The sequence below is a fragment of the Camelus bactrianus genome, chromosome 20, assembly GCF_048773025.1.
Source record: "Camelus bactrianus isolate YW-2024 breed Bactrian camel chromosome 20, ASM4877302v1, whole genome shotgun sequence".
In the NCBI taxonomy this organism is placed as follows: Eukaryota; Metazoa; Chordata; class Mammalia; order Artiodactyla; family Camelidae; genus Camelus; species Camelus bactrianus.
The window spans coordinates 18947937-18967757 of NC_133558.1; the positions used below are offsets into that span (position 1 = coordinate 18947937).

Below are 19821 nucleotides of genomic sequence, written 5' to 3' on the forward strand. Positions count from 1 at the left end.
AACTACATTTTAATCCTATCCAAGCAATCAGGTTCTAATTTGGGAGTACTAAAAGCAAAAAGTGTAAACCAGAATACCTAAGGTTGGGACAATTAGTTCTTTACGTGGAATTCTAAAGAGGACATTGTGAATAATTAATTTAATGGGGCTGCAATAAGGGAAATTTCCTATCCAAAAGACAACACCCTCTTCCCTATTATTTCTCCTTTGCCTTTATATCATATCTATAGTATTCAGTACCTTACCCACTTTTTAATATCACTTAAATAAATATTCAGTACCTTACAGTCTTTTTATGATAGTAATATACCTTTGACTCTCAACTTTTTGTGATTACTTTTTATGGAAACAAGTAGGCACTTTGTCAAACTCATGTAACTAGAAGATTATTATGACTCAATTTGAGTCTTTTATAATAATCAATAAATATTAACTGCATCAATATAACATGAAAATTACTTATGTAGTTTTCATAGTTATTTTGATGACTATTTTGTTTAATTCAGGCAAAAAAATTTGAAATCTAAGTATTTTATATGAATAGTTTAGAATGGTCAAAGATTTGGTTGCAATAGTTTATTTCACTTGAATTCATATCATACTATATACACGTAGCAGATATCCTATAATATAGGTTATTCATTATATTTAACTGTTGATTTATCTTTCATATTTGTTTTTGTATTGTCTTTTTTATTTACTTATTTTGCTTCCTAAATGTTAACATTTACCAACAAACAGACCTGTCCATGGCAATTCCTGAGAGATAGAATCAAATTTCTTCTTGATACTCTCTCGTGAGAAGAAAATATGTCTCTTGAGGGAGGGAGGTAAGATAAGGATTCAGAACAAGGAGAAGAATTCAAGTGTAACATATTCATATTTCTTATTTTTTCAGGACAGAGGAAAGCTCAAACACATCATGATGTAATCAGCACAACCCTACGTGTGCACGCTTGTGTGTGTGTGTGTGTGTGTGTGTGTGTGTGTGTGTGTGTGTGTGTGTGTGTGTCTGGTTGAGGGCATTGCTAGGAGGGATATGATGCTCTCTCCAGAGGCACACAGTCTTCCTGAGATCAGACTTGGTCCTGACTACAACAAAAGCTTCTTAGTGCACCGTCTTAAAAGTGAGGATTGGGGAGATTTACATCCTCTTAATTTGGGGAGGTTATAAGGACAGGGTGCTGAGAAAACCAGGGAGTGGCACATCAGAAGCAAATACCATCTACTTTTTTCCCTCAAATATTAAAGGTATGTGATACAACCTATGTCTTAAGAAAAGAGGGTTGTAGAAGACAGCTGACTTAAGTGTGAAAATGGATAGCCAATACTCAAAGCAATTTTCAGTTCTGGCCATTATTTTTAATCAGTTATGTTCTCCTTCTCTGAAGAATATAAAAATTTACACAATGTGCCAGTATCCCTGTCATAAAATTGCTCTATGTTGTTCTAAATTAATTATTACATGGAAAATAGATGTATCTTTTATTGTTGGGGAATGGAAATATCTAGATTATCCAGTACACTTTAATCCAATCAAATGATGAAATTGTTTCTGCTGGGTTGTGTTAAGGCATCACTCAGATAAACACTAGGTTCTCAATGAAATGACTATGGGTGGATTGTGGAAAGAAATGGGTAATCATCTCTACAATTTTTCATAACCAATTTAAAAAAATTGTATCTACTATTAAAGCATTTAAGAAATGACAATTTCATAATAATGAAGGCTAATATTAATTAAATTTTTTCTGTATGCCAGGCACTGTACTAAATGTTTCAGGTTAACTATCTAATAATGTATCACATAGTTTCCTTTGGCTAATAAGAAATAAGCATTTCATTGTGAAAACAGAGATTGATAATGAACTGAATCAGTTAAGGAACATTTCTAATTCTGTGGAGCTGACCAAAATGAATCACTTGTGCTGGATTATTTCCAAAGCAGAACTATATAGAATGCACTTGTCTTGGATCTTGGAGCTGGCTATGGTGGCACATGAAGCCAAGCCAATAAGCTATTAAAATTATCTATTTCTTTCATACACCCAGCTATCACGGAAAGTCCATCTCAAGATTTAAACCTCCAGAATCTTGTTAACGTTCAATAGCCATTTAATCTTTTATTACATTGAATAGGAATCTATAAATACAATTTATCGTTGGGCATGAAACTCCTACATCTTTAGATTAATATCACAGTCACTACTTACTTGATGTATGACTCAATATAGGTTATTTTTATAGACTGGTAATAATAGAGAATATTGCATGCAGTGTCGTATGAGTTCATTGAAATGAGGCTTTAAAGGGCAAGAGGTTTTGATGCTGATAAAGTGCTTTTTAATTTCTTGTTTTTCGTTCATAGTTTGCCTCACATTTTTAACTCAAAACAATTCAGCAAGAAATATAGATAGGGCTTCATCATCCTTCCTTCACATGGAAGTGATGGATCAAAAACTTTAACTCAAGAAAAGGTATCAGATGAGAGACAGAAGAATGTCCATGCCAAATTGTACTTCCTGGGATGCTCATTCTGCATTCTGCATTCTGCAAACTCCTGACACCTGCCTTGAGCATCTCCTTCTCTTTCTGTAGGCAATGATTCAAATAAAACATTCTTGGTATGTACATAAAGCTGATGTCTACTACATGGATCTCAGGGTTCCTGGACAAAGGTCAATAGAGAATAAATCCCCAAAGCAATAGGAAGTGTAATTTAAAAAGTCAGGAGAGTGTGTACTCTAGAGAGAGAGATCACACGTCTTCATGCGTTGATCAAAGAATAAAGCTTTCCTTTGCTTCTGAAAAAAAAATCAGATTTTACCTGGGTTTGAATTATTCCAAGTGACAGGAAGGGAGAAGAGAATTTGACTACATTTGTTTGTATCCTTAACTCCAGTGAGACCTGTACACTTATTTTTAGATGATTTAGTATTTATTTCTAGACAGAGTACCATTCTTCGTCAGTTTAAGTACTTAAAAGCACTCGTAGACTTTCACTACCTCTGATACCTTATTTCCTCAACTGTCTCTGAATTTTGTGAAGTCTTAAAATGTACTATTACATAATGACTTTTTTATTCATCTTGTGGGCCTAAAAATATCAAGTGACTAACAGCATGCATTAGCCTTTGTGCTGTCAGTCCTCCCTGTATGCCACCCATCAGTAGGTTTCTTTCACTCCATAACACTCCCTGACTCCCACCCCAACACAGACAGTTGCATTTTCTGTCTAAGTCTAAGTAGGACAAAGGTATTTATGAAATGAAATCTTTGTGATGTCACTACTTAAGAGATAAGCATTCTCCTTTTCTGGTTGGGATTTCCCCTTTGGTCTTTCCATCAGTGTCACCGATGTAACTGCAGTTCCCCCCGAGTACAGGAAGGTAGAATAGGTAAGATACACATTTGTGTATTTAACAGACAAAAGGGATGACAACTTTTCCACATACACAGTTTCCTATGCAACTGTATACACTATTATTGAGATGTCAGGACATTTTTTAAAATCTTTGGGTTTAAAAAAAAAAGACCAGTAAACTATTGTCTCTGTTTTCTTTGCCTCAGCCTTAATGGAATTGCATTGCCACATGGGAAATATAGGCATTAAATTATATTAATTAATTAAATTATAATAGAAGGAAAATATAAATACTTTAATATAAGTATAAATACATGATAATAGACTACTGGATGTTTGAGCAAATTTTTCAATAGTCATACGCATTGAGGTTCCCTGTAATCGTGCAGTTGTTATTTCATATTTAATAGAATTTTGAATCAGTCCACTTGTTTCCACTCTCAACTTTCAGAAATTTTTGCATAGGTCAGTGGATACCCAATTTAGTAGATTAAAATAATCCATTATACACAACTATTTTCCCCAGGACATTAGAAGTGGCATTTTTATGTTTGTATGTCTATATGTACATATGTGTGTATTCTTTTTGTTTTTTCTCTTTCCAGCATAGCAAATGAATAGAAAAACATGAAATGATGATGAGTATAAGGAGAACTGATTAGGGATAGTGATATAAAATTCCACAAGAGAGAGTATATATGGAGGTAAATTTAATGTAACCATATGCATGTACACAGGCACTGCTATAGCTCATACTTACTGAGCTCTGAATCACTTTTCTAAGGGTTTTGTCAGAATTAACTCCCTTAATCTTCATAGCAACCCCATTAGGGAGGTACTACTATCACTTTCTTTTATAAATAGGAAAATTGAGAAACAGATATTTAGGAAAATTTTAGCTTTGACCCAGAGTTAGACAATTGTACTAGGATTTGAACCCAGATAGAACATCTCCAGAATACTCATTACTATGCTATTCAGTATGGATTTGAATGTGTGTGCTTCTGTCTGTGAGTGTACAGATGTACGTGTACATGCAAAACTACATTTTTATACATATGCTTTTGTGAATGCACTTAGTATGTTTGTCTGTTCACAAAAACTTTGAACCTCAAACAGCATACTTTTGTTTTATATATACTGGCACCAAACGTTAATGTTGAATAGACAATGATGTGTTACGAACAAATGTAGTATAAACATGATCTCAGGTGATGCTAATGAATAGAGTCCAGAGGAAGTAAAACCTCCTCATTCTTCTGCCCTTTTCATAGCAAACATTGTTAAGGAATTGTCACTGATGACAAAGAATATTTTGTCAGGCATTGATAGTAATTATCAAATTGACAGAAAATAATTGTCACATTTGAGACATTTGAGGGAGGTCAGATTTATCCTGATTAATCTCAGAAAATAGAATATGCACCAAAGGGCAGAATATCGAGGCAGTCAGGGTAAAGCTTAGCATTCAAACTTTTTCATTACATAAGAGCTTATTCATTGTTAGGGGTGATGGTTATAATGGCATAAATAAAATTCTGCACTCAATGTCTGTGTCTGAGGCTATACTTAGGAAGAAATGAACAATTAACTGTCCTTGAAGTAGTGTAAGTGCTCTCATAGCCGTTATAGAGTGGTGGGAACACACAGTGGAGGGGGCATGTAACTGACTAGGATGGGGGCAGGGAGAGCGGGAGATGGGAAGAAGTTTCCAGAGAGGAGATGAGGCTATGCTGGAACTTGAACATAGTCTGCTCAGTTAGATAGAGAGGCAAATGTCAAGCTCCTGGGGGAAATGAGCACCAGAAAAAAAAAAGAAAGAAAGAAAGAAAGAAGGAAAATATGCAAGACACATACTAAAAGATGCAAGTACTTGGCTATGACTATAATATGAGGTCCATTTGGATAAGGGGTGAGATAAAGTTTCTATCGACAGTTGGTGACCCAATCCATAGATTTTCATGAATTATATTAGGAAATTTGATATTGTACAACACAAGGAATATAGCCAATATTTTGCAATAACTATAAATAGAAAGTAACTTTAAAATTGTATAAATTTTTTTAATAAGAGAAAACAGAAAAAGAAATTTGAATTTTAACTTGAGACAATGGTAATTTTCATTTAGCAAGGGTCTCTCTGATGGAGATAGGATGGCTGATGAGAAATATTAAAAATTAAGAAATTTGTTGCAATCATGGGATTATCACAGCAGTACTGTATATATTTATGAGATATACATATGGCTGTGATACAGTCTTCACAGGGCTGTCCCTTCTTGTCCTTCACATCTCAGCTCATGCTTCTTATTGTCAAGAACCCTCAGTGAGCATCCAATCTAACTGGTCAGTCACCAGGGCATACCCTGGTTTTAATTCTCTTCATTTCAGCAATTATTTATTTATTGATGGTCATTTAATTTTTGCTTTCCTTCCCTAAATAAGTTCCATTTGGGAAGAAGTGTGTTGTTGTTTTTTTTTTTCATTGTTGAGTCTAGGACCTACAACAGTAACTGCTAAATACTCTGGAAATGCCCTGTGCTCAATAAATACCTGCTAAGTGAATGAGTAAAGAAAGCAAGTCACTGCAATGGAAGTAGAAGAAATGGACAGATGAGAGAGAGGACCTTTATGTGGTAGCATTTGACAACTAATTAAAGAAAAAGAAGAGAGAATTGAGCTGAAATTTTTTTTTCCATTTTATGCTTGGTAAGTGGGTATACTTTGAAAAAATCAACTGGGATAGTGAACACAGAATAGGATTTGATTTGAAAAGATATGGGGATGAGTATAATTTCCAAACTTTTTGAATTTTAGAATTGCAGGTAAGAAATTTATCTCTATGACTTGCTAGAGCTCATTAAGAGTAATATAAAGATTTATATTTATATCTGAGAGCATCTTTTTGATAACTTCACCTTTCTTATTTTCAGGTCATGAACCTCAATTGTTCCCTGTGGCAGGACAACAGCATGTCTGTGAAACGCTTTGCATTTGCCAGATTCTCTGAGGTCACTGAACAGTGTTTCCTTTTATTTACCCTCATCCTACTCATGTTCTTAGCATCACTGACAGGCAATGCTCTCATAGCCCTTGCCATCTGGACCAACCCGGTCCTCCATACCCCCATGTACTTCTTCCTGGCCAACTTGTCTCTCTTGGAGATTGGCTACACTTGCTCTGTCGTACCCAAGATGCTGCAGAGCCTTGTGAGTGAGGCCCGAGGAATCTCTCGGGAGGGTTGTGCTACACAGATGTTCTTCTTTACATTATTTGCTATCAGTGAGTGCTGTCTTTTGGCAGCCATGGCTTTTGACCGCTATATGGCCATATGCTCCCCACTTCACTATGCAACACGTATGAGTCGTGGACTGTGTGTCTGTTTGGCAGTGGTTTCTTGGGGAGTGGGATGCATGGTAGGCTTGGGCCAGACCAACTACATTTTCTCCTTGGATTTCTGTGGCCCCTGTGAAATCGACCACTTCTTCTGTGACCTCCCCCCTATCCTGGCACTTGCTTGTGGGGACACATCCCACAATGAGGCTGCCGTCTTTGTCGTGGCCATCCTTTGCATTTCCAGCCCATTTTTATTAATCATTGCTTCTTATGGCAGAATTCTAGCTGCCGTGCTGATCATGCCCTCCCCTGAAGGCCGCCGAAAAGCTCTTTCCACCTGTTCTTCCCACCTACTTGTAGTAACACTCTTCTATGGCTCAGGATCTGTCACCTACTTGAGGCCCAAGACTAGCCATTCACCAGGAATGGATAAACTCCTAGCCCTCTTCTATACAGTGGTGACATCCATGCTCAACCCTGTCATCTACAGTTTACGGAACAAGGAGGTCAAGACAGCTCTTCGGAGAACTCTGGACAAGAAGAATGTTTTGACTCGTGGGTAGATTTCAGAGGACCAGACAAATCTGCTCTTTGCAAAAGATGCACACACAACCTAAGAGTAAACGAAGAAAGAAACAAGAAACTGGTCAACCTGTTTTTGTAAGGACCTTTAATAACAGTGCTTGTTATTTTGAAGACACCTCTTACTCATAGCTAAAACTCTGATTGCCAAATTCTGGAAGGAAGTTGATTACCAAAGAATTTTAATAGGTGAGTCCAGCATTAGACAGGTTTTCCAAAATATTTCAGTTTAAGCTAAAGTTTAGGCATAGAGAATAAATTGCTGGACTATAGCTCAGAAACCTGGCAAATTCCCATTCTATACTCCGAGGCATTTTGTAGCCCCTGAGGGGCCCATCTGATTTCTGCATTCGTCACTAGGGGTAGTGTTCCCACATATGTCTGTCCCATGTGACTCTTAATTCCTAATAACACCATTTTGCATATTATTTCCTTCAATAAAAAAATGTTTTAAAATTCTTCAACCTTAATTATTGGTACATGACATAGAGTTAAATAATTCTTTTTGTGAGTTGTGTGTACTATAATAACATGTAAATATCCAAAAAAAAAAAGCAAACTCTCATGTGTCAGAAGTATTTGTTGCAGAATATTTTTTTAATTGGTAAAATTTTTTGAGTCCCCATGGTGAAAGATTGTTTTAAAAAGAAAGAGAAATCATATTTAAATTCAAAGGTAGAAGAAGAAAACTGAGCTATAAATAATATGATTTAAAAGATTTGTATGTAATTTACAAAATTTACATATGTGCAGATGAATCCTGACTTGATTTGGAAATCATCCAAATACTTGCTCTTAAGGGAAATGAACATGGTTACAACACAGTCTAGTAGCTCTAGGCATCTATAAAGACATTGCCTTGGTTCTGAACATCTAGTTCTCATGGATGTGCTGTGATCTATGAGGGATTAATAACTTTTATAATAGTGATAATATGACAAGGAGTGAAGAACTGTGACTGCTACTATGACAGCTTACAGTATAGGATGAATAAATTCTGGGGATCTAATGTATAGCATGGTGACTATAGTTAATGATATTGTATTGTATACTTGAAATTTGCTAAGATAGTAGATTTTAAGTGTTCTTACCACACACATACAAAAAAGGTAACTATGGGAGGTGATGGATATGTTAAATAATAATTGTGGTAATCATTTCACAATGTATACACATATCAAATTATCACATTATACGCCTTAACTATGTAGTTTTACTTGTCAATTATACTGTAATAAAGTTGGAAAAGAAAAAAGGAAAGTGCTTATTCTAATATCAGGGAATTGTAGTGATGTTCACTAATGACCAAGATGTGTGTTTTGCCAGCAATCCCTATTTTACCAAAAACTGTCCAGTTCATTCATTTAAATATAATATATTGTGTTTTTTATTTACCTGCATGTATAGTAATTAACAATGGAAATAATCTGAATGTACAAAAATAACTGGTTGACAATTATGCTACAGGAATAGGCAGGAATTATATTTAGGCATTAGAGATAATTATTTATGTTTATTAATCTAGAAAAAAACAAATGATTCATTAATATTAAAGCAAATCAAAACCAATTTGCATAACATCATCATTATTGTTTAGTTTTTAGTTTGAAAAGAACAAAATGAAATATTAACATTAGTTTCTTAGAATATTCACATTATTGGTGATTTTTTCTTACTGCTGTTTCTAAGTTTTCTTCAAAAAACACGTAGTTTACATATAATACAAATGTCCAAATATTTAATTGCAGACTTTTTTCTTAAAACAAATATAATACATACTTTTCAGAGATTTATAAAATACATGAAAGTGTAAAAGTTAAATTTAATCCATTTATACTCCTTCAATCTAGCAATAATCAATATAAATATTTAATTTATTTTATTTTAGCCTTTTTCTTCCTGCTAACCACATACTCATGCAAATCACTTCTCATGATTGATTATGTTATAAAAAATATACTGTTTTGAAGTCAGTTGAATATGTAAAAATGCCAGTAATGCATCTTTAAGAACATTTAATGTTTAATTTTTTAAATACCTATCTTGTTGTTCATTAACTTACCCTCAATATTTTCTGTACTAAATATTCCTGAATATTGATAATAGTTAGAAATTCCTTACTAGCTTTGATCCTCAAACTCTGTCTTTGGTGTACATTTTCCTCAGTGCCAACTATAACACCACCACCAACATTAATGGTAACTACCATTTACTGATTCTGAATTTAGAAAAGGAACAGCTCAGGCTCATTAAATGTTTGTCTAATTTTACGTTCAAAACCACCCCTGTACCATTATTGCCCTGATTCTACACATGTGGAAACCAAGGGACAGAAAATGAGAGCAGCTCGTCTCCAGAAGTAAAACATGGTCCAGTATTTACTCCAGGCAATCTGGTTCCGGAAGCCAAGATGTGAGGCTCTACGCCATGATTTCTAGATGGACTTATTTCATTAATTCTGATTCCCTGCATTCCTTGTCCCTGAGATAAGTAAGAATGAAGTAGACCAAATGGCTCCAGAGGCTGTCTCTGCAAGGAAGTTATAGCACTGGTGTTTAGGTTTCTTTCGAACTTGTGAGATTTTTTTGGCTGATTTTATTTTCTTTTTTGAAGCTCCTCCTTTGGTTTTAATCAGTGTATGTGATGGAATCAGTAACTTTTGATTTACATTTTGAAATATCTTAAGGAAAACCTAAATAATACCTAAAGTGACTACTACCTTCAAACACGTAGATCATATTTTCTGCTTATATAAAAATCCAGTCACCAGCATGTTCTGTTTTAAAGCAAAATTCTCAAACAAATGGATTTTTAGAATGTGCTAAGGTTTGATTCAGTAATCAATGAACTAGCAGAGGATAAGACATGTTGTCCAGGGCATAAAAAATAGGAGATATAGACAGAGAGAGAGCATTTCCAAAAGGAATTTATTAACTTTATAACTCTTAAGAGTTATTTTCTATACTAAGTTATTAAATCATAGCATATTATTAGCTTTTATAGGTTAATGTCTCTCCTTACAGAACTGTAAACCAGGGGTCAGTTTGCAAATAATAAGCAGTGGACCATATCTGATCTGCTACCTGCTTGTGTAAACAAGGTTTTGTTGGAGGAATACAACCAAGCTACTCATTTACATATTTTCTAGGGGCTGTTTTGTGCTCTAACTGCAGTTAGTGGTTGCTGCAGAGATCTTATGGACTACAAAGCCTAGATTAAGTATCTAACCCTTTGCAGAAAATGTTTGCTGATCCCTGTTACAGATTAAAAGACACTTAAAAAGCATACCAACAAAATGCAAGGTTTAGAACTTTTTTGAGTCTTGATTTGGACAAATCAAAGTTAAGAAATCAATTTTAAGACAGGAAGATGAACATGGGCAGAGAAATTAAAATGGGGAAATATTGTTAATTTTAATTCTAAACCATTTTGTAATGATGTGATATGTTTGTAATGATGTGATGCCTGGGATTTAAAAGTTACAGCAAAAAATTGTGGGAGGAATAGATGAAAGAAAATTGGCATGATATAGAAAATTATTAAAGCTTGTTGTTATTTATGTACATGGGTTTTTTTATATTATTCTAATCTCCATTTTCTATGTGTGAAATTTTTACATATTAAGAAGAATAATGGTTTGTCCACTATGTTACTGATTTCTATCCTGGTTTCATTTCTTTTTTCAGATAAAGTGCTCTTAGGCTTTGAAACTTTTGAAATGTATTCATATTTACTTTATTACTCCATCTATGATCAACATTTTGTAAATGTTCTGTGTGTGTCTTAAAAATCTTTTGTTAGCTTCAATGTTCTCATTATATTTATTAGGTAATTTTATTGTTTTATTCACATTTTCTATATCCTTACTCATTTATGTTTGTATGTCTTTTCTACCAGTTACTCGTCCAGTTCTGGCTGTGGATTTGTCTATTTCCTTTTTTAATTTGTTAGGTTTTGCTTTACATTTTGAAGTTATGTTATAGGATGCATATAAATTTAGGATGATTATAAGTTTCAAGATGACTAAATATTTTTAACATAATGAAACATCACTCCTTATTTCTAATAATAGACCTCCCTTAAAGTCTACTTTTTCTCATACTAGAATGACCATGCCAGCTTTCTTTTGCTAGTGCTCACATGGTATGTCTTTTCTTTGTTCTTTTTTTTTTTTTTTACATTTTTTATTGAGTTATAGTCATTTTACACTCAGCGATTTTTCTGATCTCTCCCACCAATGGAGGAAGCTTCCAAGGGATATGAGCTATGAGACGGAACATTTCTCTTTGATACATCTCTTGTCAGCACAGAATAGCTCTCAGTCTCTTTTGATCAATCCTTTAGCTCTATGCCTGGAATCTAAGTAAATATGCAAACACAATTTTAAGTACTGTCATTAAATCTGAATATTTAAGTTTGACAAAATGAACAGATTTCTTTACAAATAAAAATGTCTGTCATTTATATAGTATTTACTTTTCCAGCTATTATAATTCAATAGAATTTATAAAATTGTCTTTCTTCATATTGAATATTAACTTTTGATCTGTTCTAATAACATACTTAAAAATCTTGGTAATATTTTCAATGTGAAAGTATTGACCTTGTTTTCCATATTGTCACGGTAGTTATTTATTTACAAAATAGTATCAGGATCCTTATTGGCTTTAATTCTAGAGCCTGTTTAGATATACTTGCAACATATTATTGTTTTATAAATGTGGTTTTGTAAAAACATAATGCTTTTAATAGAGATTAGTCCTAAGAAATTATTTTAATTTAACAGAAAAATAACCATAGCTGAATATAGTAGGAAGTTGAATGAAATTGTAAAAAAAACCAACCATATTAGAGAAGAAAAAATGATCAAGTCAGACGGCATTGTTTATGTAAACTTTGTATTTCTCTGTTCATAAGATAAAATTTGATTGACGTTAATAATTATAGCTGCAGATATACTCAAATTAAATTTTTTCATTAATGGATTAGGACAGCCAAATGCCTAAGCAGTGATAAGATTACTGAAATCATTTAGAACCTTATAATTTCAAATAGGCAATAAATTTTTAAAAACTAATAAAAATGATATTCTTATGCCCACACTAAGATAAAAAATGAATATTTTCCATATATTCTTTACACTTTTAACATCATCTTTTTTTTAAACTAAGATAACTATATAAGCAGATGCAAAGTAAAGAATAGAGAAAAGAGGGATGGAAAGGGACAGACTGGGATTTCAAAATGTAGAATAGATAAACTAGATTATACTGTATAGCACAGGGAAATATATACAAGATCTTGTGGTAGCTCACAGGGAAAAAAGTGTGACAATGAATGTACGTGTGTTCATGTATAACTGAAAAATTGTGCTCTACACTGGAATTTGACACAACATTGTAAAATGACTATAACTCCGAGATGCCTCTACTGAATGAACAAGGACCAGCTATTTCCCAAATAAGAAAAAACTCTTAGATAATTGTGGGTTTTCCAGTGGGCCTTTACCCTTTGATGTAAACTGTAGAGATACCTACTGTCTGCAGTACTATTGAGTGTGAGACCTGGAGAGCACTAGGAAGATGAACCCCAACTTCTGCAGCTCTGATCCGAGCCATCCTCCATGAGGCAGAAGAAGATTTACTTCTGTGATGAGAAACTAGATTTGTCATAACTGTATCAGTCCAGTCATTAGTTAATCACTAGAGCAGTAACTCTAGGCTTTAGGAAAGTATAATACATATACATATGCACATACCTTATATATTTATCTATTCACTCATAGAAATTTTACAAACTAGCCAAAAAAAAAAAAAAAGACAACATTCCTGGAAAGGAGGATGAGAAGGATTTAGAGTAGGTAACTTAAGGATGTCGTTGAAAAAAGTATTACACACCTATTTTATTTAAGAGAGTTGTGATCCTTATCAATGAAAAAAGAAACTATAATTAGATGATGTCAAAAGTCCCTAATATCTGAGGGACTGTATGAGTATATTTCACGTTTCCTCCCTAACTTGAGTCTCTTCCCAGCAACCTTCTTAGAGCCCACTTAAACTCTTTGTTCCTCAAGGTGTAGATCAAAGGATTAAGGGAGGGTGTCACTACAGTATAGAAAAGGGTGATGAAATTACTGTGATTCTGTGTGTACTTGCTCTTGGGTTGGATGTAGACAGATATTACAGTCCCAAAGAACAAAACCACAACAATTAGGTGAGACCCACAAGTCCCAAATGCTTTCCTCCTGCCTTCCGCAGATTTTATCCTCAGCACACTCCTAACAATGCAGCCATAGGAGACCAGAATAAGCCCCAGAGGTATAACCACATAGAGGACACTAGCTATGGCGAGTTCACTTTCCAGAAAGGTTGTGTTTGCACAGGCAATTTTAATCAGGGCAGGCTCCTCACACATAAAATCATCCACCTTGTGGTGGCTGCAGAGAGGCAACTGAAAAACGAGGATGGTCTGAATTGTAGACTCCACAAAACCACCAATCCAGGCCAGAGCTGCTAGTTGCTGGAGAAGCTTTGGGTGCATGATAACACCATAGTGGAGGGGTCGACAGACAGCATTGAAGCGGTCATAGGCCATAACAGTCAGCAGGACACACTCTGTGGAGCCCAGCCCCAAAGCAACGTAGAGCTGGATCACACAACCAGTGTAGCTAATGGTCTTCTCAGGCCCTTTGAAATTCCAAAGCATTTGTGGGACAATACTGGTAGTGAAACAGAGGTCCAGGAAGGAGAGATTAGAGAGAAAGAAATACATGGGTGTGTGGAGTTTGGGGTTCAAGTATGAGACCAGTATGATTGCTGTGTTCCCCATCAGTGTCAGAATGTATATGATGGAGATGACCAGAAGGAGAACCATCTCCAGCTGGGGCTGGTCAGAAAAGCCCAGTAAGATAAAACCTGCTGGAGTGCTAAAATTTGTCCCTTTCATTGCTTAACTGTGAGTCACTTTTCTTGGTCATTCCAGTTTTCTTCCTGTGGGAAGAAAATTAGATGTAACCAATGGAAAAATAATAAACTGAGTAAAATTAACATTTGTACACTTGAGTTTTTTATATATAGAGAGAAAAGACAAAATAAAATGTAAAATAAAAAGTATGATAGATTGACTTGTTATACAGAAAGAGAGACAAATACAGTCATGAAAACACCAAATGCATTGAAAGGAAATACATAAGCATAGATTAGACATTAGATCATATACCAAATAATTTCAAATTATTGAAACTGAAATTGAGATAATTTCAAACTCTCTGAGATAAAATACACAGGCCATCAATATGCGTTCTGTGAAAAAGCAAAGAAATTGAAAATAAATTGATGATTAAATGTGTAGATACATGATAGACTATAGATATAACAGGTAAATTGAGAGATACATCGAGTGAGCAGAGTCTGAGAGAGAAGGTGTGCAGAATTGGAGGCAGAAAGGCAAAATAAGAAGTTAGAATTTTCAGATAGGAACAGTTAGATGTGGTGGTCATTAACATTCATTGTTTTTCTGTGAAATAATTACGGATAATAGCCTTAATGAAAACGTGATCTATTTGAGTCATTCATCTGCCAACTCTATAAATATTATCCTCTTGAAAAATCTAATTCCCATTCCCCAGTAAGCAAGCTCTTCTCCCTGGTGGCACCTACAGTCCACACATTTTAATATGCTTTAATTACAAGAGTACATGAATTCAGCCATCTGATACAATCCATTGACTTTTCGTAAAGTAAATTGTGGAATTTACCAGTGTCTTTTAAACTGTTAACTTGCCAAGATGGAAAAACGTAGGTAGGAAGATGTGTCCGTCTGAGTGGTCAATGCTGAGGTCTCCAAAATGACTGTAGTCATTTTCCTGTGGGGTCAAATCTAAAGAAATTCCTTAAAAACAAACGAATAAACAGCAATAACAAAAATGCCTGCAATGAAAAGTTCTTATTTTCCTTTAAATACCTCAACTAGAAAATAAAAATTTACTTCTAAAAACCCTCAGCCGTTATACCTGGTCTCAGGCAATTATTTCATAGTCCAGTTTAAAGTGAGTAAGAGGCTCACTGTCTTTGGCATCCATGGTAATAATCAGTTGCATTTTGAATTGTTGCCAAGATGAAACTATTACGTGTTTTGAGTAGAGGACAACTTTTTTTTCCAGAATTACAGCAAAAGAAGGAAACTGATACTGGTGGTCACATTGGTTAGCATTTGTCTATCAGGCCATGTGTCTTGGTGGTAATATAAAAATGTTGAATGTTATGATGCACCAAAATAAACATCGATCTTACCTGGATAAATTTCCTCTACTATTCAGTAAAGAGTAAAAGAAATGTGTTGTTGAAAGATTCAAAGAGTCCTTGAAAAGAAATAACACGTGAGTGGCCTCACTGTTCGATGTAACTCTACATCATCACAATTTTTTCCTTGTGTATTTATGTTGCAAGAATAGCCAATATTATCCAAGGAGACAACACACTGAAACTGCTCTCTCTCCCTTTCACATTCCTGTTGTTAATCAGGATGGGGACAAGCAGATTTATGTCTGCAGAGAGAGGAAGGTGGTCAGCTTTCCAAGATTAGGAGTAAATGTTGCCTTATACAGGAAAAACTGCTTCTTCTCACTGCTAAGGGAACTAGCTCCGGATTTCCTCAACTACTAAAAATTAATTTCCCTTTTTTGTCCAAACAAGAGAGAGAAAGATCTACCTTCTAGAAAGAATGACAAACCAGCTGTAGAGGCTCTTGGTGGTTTTGATGAAGACTTCAATCACAACCACAGACCTAGGACAGGCAGTGGTGGAGGAACCACACACGGGCCATTTGTAATTACTCTCTCCTGTAATCTCCTGGCTGTAGCTCTCCAGATGGATGGTTGGTGGGTAGCTTGTGTACTTAGCACGCACCTCTGGAGTTCTCCTTCCCACACTTCCTGTCACTATATTAGAGAGGGAAACAGGTCTCTGGAGAGAGAAGGGCCACAGAGGCTTGTGCTTCTGTCTGCAGTGGAAGATAATCAATTGCATATCACCTTCTAAACGCCCACATGCGCATATACATGCATATTGCTGTAAAATTATCCATTACAGGTACCTTCATGTTGTCATAATGTCTATGCCTATATGGGATAACAGATGGAAAGGACAAAGTTTCAGGCAGTGAGAACATCCTTCAGCTCTTCTCATAAACTGTGCAGAGCCAGTTAAGTTCATTCACCTACTTCCTATCACATATGCTATTAAATAATAAAGCTATTAAAAGTGTCAATATTATTTAGACAGTATAGTGACAGGTTTATTTTTAAAAATCAATTCATTAAACATTTTTATTGGTGAAGCTCAGTTTTGTACATATGTGCACAACATGCATGAAGTTAATACACAATTACTGAAGGTCTAAGAACTGATGTATAGACTCTTGGGAAGCAGGAAGTGATGTCCACTGAAGAAGTGGACACTGATACTCAGTAAAAAAGAGGAGAGAGTATTGCAAATTTACAGACTCTTAAGAAATAGTTAAAAATAAAGCTTTCAAATCAGAAAGGAAGTATGCTCTACACACAGCATTGTTACCACTTCTTAAAGAACTGGCAGTGTTTTTCTATAGCTGTCTGTAAAGTAGATGGTGCACATCCCGTTCTTCTGAGAAATGGTCCACAGGGGTGCAGTTTATATTTTACAAGGAAAATAAATATATGTAAAGAATAATACATGCACATAATTTGAAAGTTAAGATGTTCATGATATTGGGGTTGCCTGTTAAAAATGTTTCTTATGAGGTACATTATAGCAAACATTAGAAACAACTGATATATAGACTCTGTCAGAACCTTCCTTCTCTAAACTCTTCTCTCAACTACAGTGCCAAGAAGGGGTAAAGGTACTTGCTAGGTGTGCTAGTCCTGGGTTTGTTTTCCCTCAGATTATTTCCTTGTCCCTTTCCAACACTGTTCTGTGTTCTAAAAGGATTGATGCCTGAAGGCTGCTTTGCCAAAGACTCCCATACCAACTGGCTCTCAAATGGAAGACACTGGCAGGAGCCTAGAATGAATAAAAGAGAGTAGCCAGGGTATTTCTGCCTTCCACCATGCTGTGGGAGGCTTTTCTAGCAGGGGCGCCATCTCATTTTTTGGCTTCAGATCCACTGACAGGCTCACCATTGTTCTTGCTTCCACCAGGTGATCCTGTTCCTTTTGCTACTTCTGCTTCTTGAGCCCAGTGGTAGTGGCTGCCCGCTGTTCCTAATCTCAGGGTCACTCGCATTCCAGTTTGTTTTTTCAGCTACCCAATCAGCTATCACAAAGGATCCAAAATAATTTGTAGCTGGCCCCTTAATCTAGACTTTGTACTCTCTTCCTGTCCATAATGTATTCTTAGGAAATCCAATTTTAATCATGTTAATAAAATCCATTTTCTATTAACTATTTTTACAAATTTGCACAGAAGACAAAACTTTAATCCAAAGCAATGAATTTCTAAGTTGGATTTAGATAGCATTAAAATAATTGGAGGGTACTGAAACTAATAATATTTCTTTCTCCCTTGAAACACTACTTGAGAAACACTCTGACTATTGAAAATGTATGCCCTTCTTTTGAATCAGGATCAAGAACTCAATCACTGATTTGTATGATGTGGTAGATTACTCTGAGACATTCATTATCTATGACCTTGTCTCAATGCCCACAAATGCCTTTGGATGGTTATCGACTGGGGTTAAGATTCCTTTATGCACTGAGAATAATTGATCAGTATTGAATTAAAAGACCACAATGGCATCAAATCTGCAGATTGCTCTAGTGCTAAGCACTAATTGCCTGAAAATCAGCTTATCATTTTAATATAAAATATTTCAACTTCCAGAAAGTACTCTTGGATAACTCACTTCAACACTATCTTTTAATATATTTCCTCTTGCTTAATTGCCAACTTCCAACGACAATAACAATCACTACAAGAGATTTGCTATTTCTATTCAGTGAGGAATTAATAGATTATTTAAAGGGTCAAAATATTATCTAGTAAAATAATAATAATAGACCTCTGGTAACCGATTTGATGAAAATATACATAAAAGGATTAAATATGTAAAGATTTTACTGCAAAATACGAATTTTACTTGGATCATGGGAGAAAATATAGATGAATACTTGTATAAACTTAGTATTTGGAAGGCTTTCATAAGACAAATAAAAATCCATGGTGATAGGTACATTTTTTACCTAGCAGATTATAAGATAGAAATAATCACTGAATTGGAAGGAGTGAGGGCACTCTTATGGACTGACATTATTGGGAATATGGATTTTTTTCAACTCCTTTAAATATAACAATGTTATATCTGTAGGTATATAGTTATATGAGAACATATTTATTATAAAGCACATACTTAATTATAAAAAAATTTCATTACAGCAGTTTAACTTGTGGTAAAATTATAAACACATTTAATGACCAATAATATGAAATTTATTCACATAATTTGGTTAGTCTTATAGTAAAATATTACTCAGGCACTGGTGTTATGATTAATATTTATTGACATTGAAAAATGTTTATACTTGTTAATGAAAATAACTAGTTACAAAAGAAAAACAAGTCTCATTTGTCCAATTAGGTAGCTAACTTCTAATAGCAAAGACATTGCTTTTTTTCCCCTTTTCTTTACCCACAGGAAAGAGTATAAGAACACATAAATTTGAGGGACTGAGATGTGAGTGACAGAATTTGTGATACTATCTGGCTGGAGATAAAACAAATGTCCAGTTCAGAAATGCCTTCTTTCTTGATTCTCCCTAGAGAAAGCCCTGTTCTGGACACTATACAACTCCATGTTAATTAGCAACTGGGAGATCCAGATCCCCCAGGTCTTGAGAATCTATATCCCATGTACTTCTCATTTTTTCTAGTTTGGTTTTCTCCAAGGACTACTGCTCAAGGAATATTTACTTTCTCCTAGCTCATAGGTATTGGGCAGTGATATTCGCTTCAGTGGAGAAATTCTAATATGCTAAAGTCATATCACCAATCTTTTCTGCATGCTGACAAAGATAAAAGGTGGAAGGTGGATAGACTATGTAGGTAACTTGTCTTAATTTCTCATACTACCACTTTTTCTCTCTCTTACTGACTCCGCTACTTTAATGAGTCACGTTGTCTCTCCTGTAGATTCCCTTACAGGAGTCCTTTCTGAGGTCTGACCTCTACACATCTATGTCAAATATAATCATCGTTCCTACCACAAGAATAATCAGAAAAACGTATGGAGGAAAGAAAGTTCTTGAACTTTTTGCCCAAAGGAAAAAGATTTTCCTCTAGATGTTTCTTCTTTTCCAAATAGCAATGGATAGCCTGTTCGTGTTTCAGATATGGAAACATAGTTTTTTACAATCCTATTATGGAGGTGAAATTTTATATGTATATTAACATACACATACTGATCGCTAATCATTCTCCTTCTCGATCTCGTTCAAAGACTCCCTTCAAGCCACATCCACACCACATGCACACGTATATACACAGATATAGATTATGTATATT

The 19821-nt window shown here is 34.8% G+C and overlaps 2 protein-coding genes across 4 annotated transcripts in view; one reads left to right on the forward strand and one right to left on the reverse strand.

Annotated features, from left to right (window-relative positions):
- The window catches only part of LOC141573234 (olfactory receptor 10C1-like), a 108394-nt gene extending 100553 nt beyond the window's left edge, over positions 1–7841 (forward strand). Inside the window, exons 1-3 of one of the 3 annotated variants that reach the window (XM_010945753.3) lie at positions 989–1127; positions 5863–6073; positions 6298–7841. In XM_010945753.3, the coding sequence (XP_010944055.2) occupies positions 6301–7263 (963 nt within the window). In that variant the 5' untranslated portion in view covers positions 989–1127; positions 5863–6073; positions 6298–6300 and the 3' untranslated portion in view covers positions 7264–7841. Of the gene's footprint in view, positions 1–988; positions 1128–5862 lie in introns of those variants that run through there. The other 2 variants (XM_074348293.1, XM_074348294.1) reach the window with 2 other exon arrangements.
- A 4537-nt stretch (positions 7842–12378) lies between these two features.
- On the reverse strand, positions 12379–14227 carry LOC105084074 (olfactory receptor 2H1-like). Its single transcript, XM_010974109.3, has one exon. It carries the CDS (start codon positions 14225–14227, stop codon positions 13295–13297), a length of 933 nt encoding a protein of 310 aa, XP_010972411.1. The 3' UTR covers positions 12379–13294.
- Positions 14228–19821: the final 5594 nt, after the last annotated feature.

Excerpts from the sequence above, each read along its gene's own strand:
- LOC105084074 (XM_010974109.3), bottom strand. The coding sequence starts at position 14,227 with ATGAAAGGGACAAATTTTAGCACTCCAGCAGGTTTTATCTTACTGGGC.